Here is a 10,793-nt window from a genome sequence, read left to right as displayed (position 1 = left end):
TATGAAATTCGAGATCAATCATATTTTTTTAACCCTGTCTGTCTAGTGACTGTTTAGCGACGTCTGATATGTATATATATATATATATATATATATATATATATATATATATATATATATATATATATATATGTATATATATATATATATATATATATATATATATATATATATATATCTCAGAGAGAGAGCTATGCCCTGATGTGGGGGCTGGGGGGTGCGTCGACCTGGTCGGGACATAGAAGGGGGTGCGTGGCTAAATAAGTTTGGGAACTGCTTCTCTAGCGCATGCGCAGCTGTCTAGGCAACTTCTCGTTATGAAGGACGGGTACCGAAATGAGGTACCGTTTCAAATTACGTGAATCCGTGCTCAGTCGGTACTATGGAATTTGGTCGGTACCCTAAAAAGTACCGAATTCGGTACCCATCGCTACCTCAGTCCCAACTGCATTTATAACCTCTGCAACATGCTTGGTTCCCTTGCACTTCAGCAGCCAGTGCCTCGATCTAGCTGTCAATAAAGTTTTTTTTGAGAGGAACACAGGTAATCTTCTCATGAGCCTAGGATGTGGTGTGACCAAATATGGTTAATTGAGGGCGTTCCTGTATGTAAATGATGGTGAACGGACATGAGCACCTGGGTATGCGCAGGTGGGATTTATCATCAGACAAATGCAAAGGAACATGTGTACGATTGGCCACTCAGGGTTTTGACCGTTAGCACGAACATTCAAAATTTCGTTCATAGGAAGGAATATAGGATTATTCCTACAAACATTAGATCAATGAGGCCCCTGGTGAAGGAGCAGTCAGCCGTATCCCAGGAAAAATGTCAGCTTAGCTCAGTCCCAGTCAGTGTCACAGACCGTTGGAGATAAAATGGGGTGTGATAACTGTAAGAAGACCAACAACAAGCATTTACTCAATCTGGTCTCAGAACACCACTACATTTCCTAGAAGTAAGTCATGAAATAGCTCTTTTAGGTACATTTCAACAAAATGGGAAGAAATGAATGGTTAAGGTAGAAAATATATTTATTTGAAAGCTGGTGACAAAGTAAATTATTAGGAAGCATCTTAAATCTGTCAAGTCAGAGAACCTTAGAGTTCCTATGCAGATGAAACTTGGCCCACGTTGCTTTGTTTTCCTCCACTGGCACCAATCTTCTGTGACTAAGGAAGGTTGGAGTTCACGCTGGCCTTCCCACAGAGAGCAGCTTTTAACCTCCTGCCAACTTCATCAATCTCGCAATAGTGTGATGGCTCCTGAAAGGGGCAGGGACCAAGAACAGCCTGCAGTCTTAGAATTAGACCCGCTCTGAGGGGTAGGCCTCAGTGATACAGGTCCAGTGGCTACCTCTGAGTTCAATGTACACATTATCGCTCGCAGCAGTTAGGCTGTGAGCGGGCCTCTCTCAGCCAGATGGTCCGGTTGGTTCTACACAAATCTTTAAGCACGGGAGAACAAATTAAATCAGAAGGCCCAGTTTGAACTAAATGTAATCCATCTAAGCTGGTGTTAGGGAAGTAAAAGATGTTGGCCTGCAACACTAGATAATAAGTAACATTATACCCCCACCCACTCTGCCCAACCAGGACCAGTCTCACCAAAGCACAAACCAATTAGTACAAAGCCCTTATCTTTTGACTTTAATTTGTATTCACTAGTATAAATCAGAGAGCCTGGGAAAGGCGGGAACTAAGGAAAACCTGCCTCCAGCAGTCTCAATCCTTGATCTGAAACTTAAAGTCAGCTGGCAGACACTGATTGAGTAGGGTTGGTGAGGATTAAGCATATCCCACATAGTGTGTAGGTGGGTGGAGTGTGCAGGTCAAGTGGTGTAAAAAGGCCAATATTGAATCACAGGTAATACAATTAGTGGAGGATGAGAAGTTCAGAGTGCATGTGCATCTGCAAATGAGTTAGAAAGAACAGAATGAACTCTGTAGCTTTGTTGTCAATTATTCAATCGACCGGGAGCTTGACCCCCTCAGTGGTCCTTTGTCAGGAGGACCCAAAAAGATCCCAAGTTGGATTTCAGATGCATGGTGAATTACAGAGCATCTTCTTTTCCATTTGATGTTATAAATTACATTTTGTTACATCTCAAATTAAATAGATGTACTGTGATAAAACTACAAGACCCAGGATGCAACAGGGTCCACATTTACTGAGAAGCCATGTTCTTTTTTGAATATGATGATCACTCTGAGGTGTACATGTATTCCGAATGTGATCATATTCTTCAACCCCTATCGTCTACATTAGCCAAAGAAAGGAAATATACAGGAATGCTATCACATCAGAAAAAGCCAGTATCTTCTATAATTTGCGTTCATGGAATCATCTGTCTTGGATGCAGAGGTCTGTATGGATTTTGCAGCCAGGAGAGAGCTAGTAGAAGCTAACCATTAGCATTAGCATCAGCAGGTTCAGTCTTGGGTTCCATGTGGAAATAAAACATCAATGTTGACTTTTTGACCCAAGACAGGAACGTACTCAAGTCTCAAGTGCTTTTTCTGAAAATATATATTTTCAAATGAAAGTAGTTCATTTTAGGATGATTAGGCAAGGCAAGGCAGCTTTATTTGTATAGCACATTTCATACAAAGGCAATTCATGGACTTAATTAATTGATGCTCCCTCTTCACCGATGACGCAGTCCCACGAGAGATCCAATATGTAAACTCCATCGTCTCTGTTCATGGTCCTGGGTCCACGTCTCCTCATTTCTATTGCTTCCTAAAGCTTGGTTTATGCTTGACGCATTCACTTTCCGCGCGGTGATGCGGCTCGCGGCTGGAACGCGCTTCACAACTCACAGCGTTTATGGTTTGGGCGGCTCGTCTCTGCAGTGAGCCGATATTCTCCCAAACTGAACGGGGCAGCATGGAGCTCTACAGCATGCACCCAACACTACACCATAGTACAAGTAGAAATTACTGTTTACAACATGGCATTTCAGCATTTTTAACAACGTCCTCGTCTTTTCCGACAGTGCGAGCTATTTCTCTCCAAGAATTATTAACAACATGTTGATCACGGTGATCTCTGAGAGCTGAATCATACAAATGTCTGTATTTACGAACCTCTGCCGTGCCGGTCCGCCATGTTTCACCGCGTCCGACCGTCCGCGTGGTTAGAAATTTTCCGAGGTGCGCATTGCGGAAATCTTGGGCCGTGCGGAGACGCGGTGGAGGGGCGTGGTTGTTAAAATGACGCAAAATGACGCAACTTTTCCGCGCGGAACCGTGCGGACCTCGCGGATGCGTCAAGCATAAACCAACCTTTAAACCATCTTGCTTTGCTGCTCTTGTGTGTCTTTGACTTGTTTCCTTCTTGCATTCCACCTTGTGTCTAGTTTCTCCGTTGCATGCTTTATTGCAGAGTTTGTGTGGTATTTTGTTTGGTATTTACAGTATTTGACTTAAAAGGGAAATGGTTAAAAATCTAAACTGAAGAAAAATCCTCAGCTTTTATCTAACCCAGGACACGCCAGTGCCCAATCATCTACAGTAAATGTCACTGATAATAAAGTTGGGGTCAGGAATAAAACAAGTCGAGTTACCTGACTTCTTTAAGTCCTGGGAACACAGTTTGCTGTTAATGAAAAACTGTAAAACTAAATTCTCTGACAATGTTTAGTGAACTTATTTCTGCTAATCATTTAAGTTTGGATTTATACCTTAATGACCTTAAATGGAGCTGACCAAACATTTCTGTTGTTGAACACTTTGCTGCATGCTTCTTTTTGACTAATTAGCATCTTTGTTCCTGTTATAGTAAATGCAATTACTGATCATTTCGCTGTTTGTGCTGCTTCCATGTCTTCTGTAGATGATGCTCCCCGTGGACCAGCAGCTTTACGACTTCATGTTTCTCTAAATCTCCTCTCTTTGCCTTTTATCCTGTTATTTTGTTTCTACACGGTGCATTTGCTGCTGAGCTAATTACTCCAGCGTGACCTGCTAAGCTGGGTCAGAGCCAATAAGAGGAGGACTAATGAACTGACACCCCCAAGGGTTTCCAGAGCATCACTCTGGACATTCCTCTTATCCATCCTCCTCTGGTTCGGCACCCATGACCTTTGCTCATTATGGTCCAGACTCTGGTCTGTTAGCTGGAAAACGATGCAGTATTTTATTATTTTTTACTGCCTGTCAGTGTGTGAGTGTGGACGGCTCACTCTGTCTGACTCCCAACTACACGTGCTTTTCATGGCTCCACTCAGGCGGCTGTGTTTGCTGCATTAATAGATACAACTGTTGCTGCACATTTAGTCATTGTTGTCAGAAAACTGCAGCCACAGATTAAAATAGCGTGGCGTGTTAAACAGCCTAACTTTGATGGGAATTTAATTGTTTTTTTTTTCCATCTTCTTTTATTGCACTAATGTATGCAGAGTATTGCAGAATTTCATTCAGTTCCCTGTCAGTGTCTGTCTGGAGAGTGAAAATGTGCTGTGCGCTCAGCATGGCTGAGCAAAGAGCAGCCAGGTCACGAGGGATGTGTTCTGTTTGGGGTTTTGCTTTTCCGTCTGCCAGCACGTGGGTGTATTCATGGGGTCTTCTCCATCTGCTCTGCCTCCACAGGTACGGCATCTTCAGCCCACCAGAGAAATGAACTGAGTAGAGGACTGGTTTTTCAGAGCATCTGAGATCCTACAGTGAAACCATGAGGTTGCAGAGAAGTCCAGCACTTGCTGCCGTGCTGATCATCATCACCTGTGTTTGTGCCTTTTATACAACAGCAGCCATCAACATTCCACTGGAGAGTGAGTCCTGACTGAACAGTAAACATCACCAACTTTATAATACGTTTAAGAAAACCTCAATGAGTAACTCTTTTTACATCTTAGGTGTGTTCTTGCTGTGTCTTGTTTCTAATTCCATGCTATCGTTCTTTTTTAAAACACAGAAACGGTTTCGTTACCTGTTTTTTCGCTACGTTTCGCCTGCGGCTGCAGACTCCCTCAGGCTGACACTGATGGTGGCGTCACTTCCTTCTCCGTTTATCTGCGGGCAGCAGAGGACGTTGTCGCCCTCTGCTGCCCGCTCTCCCCTCTCCGATGATGCAGTCCCTTGCGCGGTCCATCGTGTACACTCCGTTGTCCCTGTTCATGGTCCCACATCCACGTCTCCTTATCTCGATTGCTTCTTTAATCCATCTTTTGTATTTTTGTTGTTCGGTGTTTATGATCCTTGTGTTGTCCCAGTCAATGAGTAAGCCTAGACTGATATATCGGTTGGCCAGTGTATCGGGCTGATATTTACCATTTTTATTTATATACCGCCTCCTTTTTAAAGTCAGGCGCATCCCCAGGCAGCCCCGTGCTGCTGCAGACTACAGACTCCTCCAGCTTCACTGGCTGCCAGTCAACTTCAGGGTTCATTTCAAGATCCTGGTTCTGGTCTATAGGGCCTTACATGGACAAGCACCATCTTACATTGGTGATCTTCTTAGTCCCTACACCCCCAGCAGGTCCCTGAGGTCCAGTGATCAAAGCCTACTGGTTGTGCAGCACCAGGCTAAAGACCAAAGGTGACAGATCATTTGCTGCTGTGGTCCCCAGACTCTGGAACTCTCTCCCCCTGAGCCTGAGATCAGTGGACTCAGTGGTCTCCTTTAAAAAGCAGCTGAAGACTCACTTGTTCAAGCTGGCTTTTGTATGACCTTCATCTTCCTCTTTACTCTTCTTTTTTTTTTTTTTTTTTTTTTTTTTTTTAGTTTAGTTTATTTCAAACAAAGAAAACATACATTTTTTTAAAAATACCACAAACAGAAAAAATACATATCATCCCTTCTTCTGTGTTTGAAAAGGAGTAGGCTGAAGTGGAAACTTATATGTCCCTACCCCTTTATACAAGTAATTTTTACTTGTTTACTAAATCTAACACAAAACCGACATTAAAACAAACAAAATGGTACAAGTCACCAAAAACCACCAAATTATATGGAAAAAAAAACAACAAAAGAAAAAAAAACATCTTTTTACAATTGATACAATTTACTTTTCCTTAGAATAAAGGACACTCACATAAATCATCTATTTTCTACTATATACTTGTTCAGAATATGTTTTTTATAATTCATTTTAAACACATTTATATTTGTACTTACTTTAATTTCTTCTTCTAAATTGTTCCATAATTTAACCCCAATTATTGTGATACACATCTGTTTTAATGTTGTTCTAAACTTATGTATCTTTAAGTTTAGTGTTCCTCTCAGGTTATATCCTCCTTCTCTCTCTGTGAACAGTTTCTGTATTTTATCAGGCATTAATTTATTTCTTACTTTATACATTATTTGTGCTGTTTTGTATTTAACCAAGTCCTGGAACTTCATTATCCGTGTTTTAATAAAAAGTTCATTTGTGTGATCCAAATATCCTGCATTTGTTATTAATCTGATAGCCCTTTTCTGCATTGTTGTTAATGTCTGTAAATGACTTTTGTACGTGTTTCCCCAGACCTCTACACAATAGCTCAAATATGGCAGTAGCATCGTATTGTATAACATATAAAGTGCTTTCTGATTAAAAATATACTTAGCTTTCCCCAATAAAGCAATGCCCCGTGCAAGCTTCCCCCTAACATATTTGATGTGTGGCTTCCAACAGATTCTGCTGTCTATGACCACCCCAAGAAATTTTATTTCATATACTCTCTCAATTTTTACATTATTAATTACTATATCTAATTCATTGTGTCTTCTTTCATTACCAAACAACATAAATTTTGTTTTCTCTAAATTTAGTGACAGTTTATTTACATCAAACCATTTTTTAAATTTATTTATTTCCTGTGTGACCACATCCAGGACCTGTTGCAATTCCACCCCCGAGCAAAAAACATTTGTGTCATCTGCAAACAATACAAACTTCAAAACTTGTGAAACCCTACAAATGTCATTTATGTACATTATGAATAGTTTAGGTCCTAAGACTGATCCTTGAGGCACCCCACATTGTATCTGTCTTAGTCCTGATTTATGTTGATTTATTTGCACGTATTGTTGTCTATTTGATAAATAACTTTTTATCCAGTCCAATACTATACCCCTGAAACCTTATTTTTCCATTTTTCTCATCAATACATCATGGTTTACTGTATCGAAAGCTTTCTTCAGATCTAAAAACAACCCTATTGCATGCTTCTTTTTGTCAATGCATTCTGTTATTTCCTCATTAAGATCAATCAGTGCCTGGACTGTTGACCTATTATTCCTGAAGCCATACTGGCATTCCGTCAGCAACTCTCTCCCCACTGATCCACTGATTTCCCTCTTTCCTATTCATTCTCTCTCTTTCTTTACATTTTTAATCACAATTGTCTATTTTTTGCCCATTTTAAATATATTTTAATCATTTTCTAAATTCTTTTTTATATTTTTACAATTTTTGTTTTTGTGAAGCGCCTCGTGATTTTTATCATGAGAGGCGCTATAGAAATGATATCTTCTTCTTCTTCTTCTTGTTCTTCTTTTTCTTCTTCTTCTTCTTCTTCTTCTTCTTCTTCTTCTTCTTCTTCAGAGTTTTAGTTTAGATTCAGATTTATGTTCCTGAAAACATCTGCATAATAAATGCTCTAAAATGTTATTTGCAACCAACATTTCTTTTCACTAACCAGTTTTGAATCAACTTTAGTTAGATGTCTGATTTTAGCACTGAGCGGTGCACAAAATGTAACAGTTGGTTAAATTCAGTGTTATTAACATATTTTAGGATGCAAATAAGGTGGAAAACATTGGGATATAGGCGATGAAAATCGACCCAAACCTGATCGTATCAGGCATCAGCCATATATAACCATGGGTTGTACATAACGGTATCGCAATAGAAAAAAAGATATCAGTCAACCTCTATTAATAAGGTTGAGAAAAGGTTCTTGATGCTTGAATGCCTCAGTTGTATATATGTCTACTGTCCCTGATGGAGGATCTACAGGCGGCAAGAGCAGATTTTATTCCATTATTATCATTATTACAATATATAATTACATAATTAAATAAAACTGATTATTATATAGTTATTATTTTATCATTAAACAATAAATAGTTTAATTATAAATACAAATTGTATTATTAGAATAGAATAGAATTTGATAATGCTGCAGTGGGGAAATTCACTTGCTACTCGGCACAGACACTTATAACATAAAAATAATAGCAGGATTACAGGTAAACACACAGAGGCAGTAAGCTATTATTGTAATATTTATTGTGTCCTATTTCAGGATGAAACGGTTGCGTTTCTATTTTCAAGCTTTTGAATGAACGCAAAATTTTTAATAACATTCTTGAAATTTTAGCTGAAGACGACTGAAGAGCAACATTGTTTGGAACATGTCAGTTCTATTTCGTCTAGTCTTAGCCCTTAAGCTAGCTGCTATTGGAAGGATGATCTCCGCATCAGCCAATCATGAAGAGCTTAAATGTACGCCCACCAATAGTGGGCCCCCTCGTGGTATATAACCGCAGTGACCCCACTGCTCACCCCCTTTTTCTCTTCATGCCAAGCTTGAGAGCTTTATTAAAGAGCAAATATTATCTCAAAAGAGCAAATTATCCGAAGACGACTTACCAGCCATGTCCAGCGACACCAGACCCTGCCCGACCTGCCAGACGGGCTCCATTTCCAGCGGCGACCTGCACGCTAAGTGTGAGGTCTGTCTCGGGGCTCACCACGCTGGCCTGGCCTTGACCCCGCAGGCCTCGTGCCCGTTCTGTGCCGCTCTGCCCGTGGCGGAGAAGATTCGCCGGGTCGAGTACTTCACTCCCGCCGCCGACGAAGAATTTCCGGTGGCTGACTCCTACCCGCTGGACAAGGCTTTGGTTTTCTTCGACGCCGGTCAGGAGCCGGCTGGCTTCAACCGGCTGGATGACGTCACTGACAGCGAAAACTACGATGAGGCGGCGTCCCTCCTAGACATAACGGAGGTCGACGAGCTTCGCTCAGCGGGTCCTTCTGCCCCAGTGGCTTCTCGCTCCTCCCTGCCAGCAGTAAGAGCACTGCTCCAGGAGCTGCCCGCCATCATTTCTGCGTCAGCAGCCCGCAAGGGGCTAGCTGTGCCAGAACCGGCCCTGCCTGAAGCGGATGATTTGGCGGGAATTTTCGGGGCAACTCAGACACGCTGTCCAGACCCTGTCTGGCCGCGCTTCCCCGCTGCTATGAGCTGCTGGTCTGCCGCCTTCTCCGAGCCTGCCAAGCTCAAGGCGCCAGTCTCCACATATGCGCCCATCACCAAGGTCGAGGGGTTTTCCGACCAAGGCTGGCCGTCCGTTCCTCCACTAGAGCCAAATTTGGCCTCGCTGTTCGGCGCCAAGAACCACCTCGCTGGCCCGCGAGCTGTTCCCGCTTCAAAACATGACCAGCTGCTGACGCGGCTCACCGACCGCGCACATCAGTGTGCCTTTCAGACCGGCGCTGCAGGGAATAACATCGCCCTTCTTGCCTTCGGCGTCTCCAAGATGATGGAGGAGCTGGAAGCTCCCGAGGAGTCGAAAGCCGTCATAAGTAAGACTGCTGATGCCATCCTCAATCTGTGTGCTGCTGTGCTCACCGGTTCTGCTCGCATCGCTGCCTGGCAGACCCTCATCCAGCGAGCGATCTGGCTGAAGGCCCTGCCCTCCATTCCGGAACATCTGCAAAGGGAGATGCTGGATGGCCCCATCACCACCGATGTTCTGTTTGGTCCCCATCTTAGGGGCGTCATTGAGAGGGCTCAGAAGACGGCCGAACTATCGGCTACGGTGCGAGACCTGGTCCACCCTCGGTCAGCCTCGCACTCCGGCCGTTCAGCCAGAGGATGGGATGAACGGCGCGGAAGCTTCAGACGTCCAGCTGCACCGCCCGCTCCACGGAGCCGGCCTCCCGCTTGGCTCCACATCAGCGGGACCAGCGAGATGGCGGACAACGGTTCCGGCGGGGCCAGCAGACGCCGTCTTGGCAGTCCCAGGTGCAGGAGCCTCGCCAAAAGCAGCCACGGAAGTGACTCTTTGGGGGGAATGTGTGTGTTACTGATTGTTCTGATGTTGTTGGTTTTGAAATAAAACCCAAAAAACGTCACTCAAAGAGCTCAATCCTACAGTCCTCCGCAGAATCCTCTGCCGAGTTTTCACACATGTTCCCCACACCAAGCACTGCTGCACGCACACATGTTCCTGCAGGTAGTCATAATACACGGCCAGCCGTAAGGGTGCGCTCCATTTGCGCTCTGGCCCCAGCATCCGGCCAGGCCCAACTCGTCCCGCTCTCCCCACGCCGTTGGGTGGGGCGGGATGTCATGTCGCTGTCTCGACCACGCGCGGCGGCACAGTGCGCGGCTCCATCCGCTAGCACTCTGTCGCCCCCGTGCACAGGCCCGGCTCCCACTCGTCCTTCACTCTCGGACTCCACGCTCCGCGTTGTGGACCAGCCTGTTCCAGCTGTTTCGCACTCGCCCTTTCGAGCGCAGCCCTCCATGGGTCGGCCCCAGTTCTCTGGTACGGGCGACGGCGGTAAGGGCGCATGCACAACCCTCAGACGTTGTTCACGTGACCGCCCACACGCGTCCATTGTCGGAACGCGCGCACGAGTGGCGCCGCCTTTGCATCATGAGCAAATGGATTTTGGACACCATTCATTGCGGTCACACACTTCATTTTCAGGCCACTCCACCTCCCTTCAACGGGATCGTGGAGACGACGTTCACATCGCAAGTACAGTCTCGGGCGCTAGAGCTGGAGCTGCGGGAACTTCTGTCCAAAGACGCTATTTCCCGAGTCCCTCGCGGACAAGAACTCTCGGGTT

The 10,793-nt window shown here is 44.2% G+C and overlaps 1 protein-coding gene across 7 annotated transcripts in view; it reads left to right on the top strand.

Moving 5' to 3' along the window:
- Nucleotides 1–10,793, top strand: part of chl1b (cell adhesion molecule L1-like b) — a 150,159-nt gene that overhangs the window by 83,255 nt on the left and 56,111 nt on the right. For all 7 annotated transcript variants that reach the window (XM_054748388.2, XM_054748377.2, XM_054748400.2 and 4 more), the window contains exon 2: nucleotides 4,594–4,775. In XM_054748388.2, the coding sequence (XP_054604363.2) occupies nucleotides 4,676–4,775 (100 nt within the window). In that variant the 5' untranslated portion in view covers nucleotides 4,594–4,675. The remainder of the gene's footprint in view (nucleotides 1–4,593; nucleotides 4,776–10,793) is intronic.

Source organism: Nothobranchius furzeri, chromosome 3 (assembly GCF_043380555.1).
Source record: "Nothobranchius furzeri strain GRZ-AD chromosome 3, NfurGRZ-RIMD1, whole genome shotgun sequence".
Lineage (NCBI taxonomy): Eukaryota > Metazoa > Chordata > Actinopteri > Cyprinodontiformes > Nothobranchiidae > Nothobranchius > Nothobranchius furzeri.
This window is presented reverse-complemented; position numbering and strand designations above follow the sequence as displayed.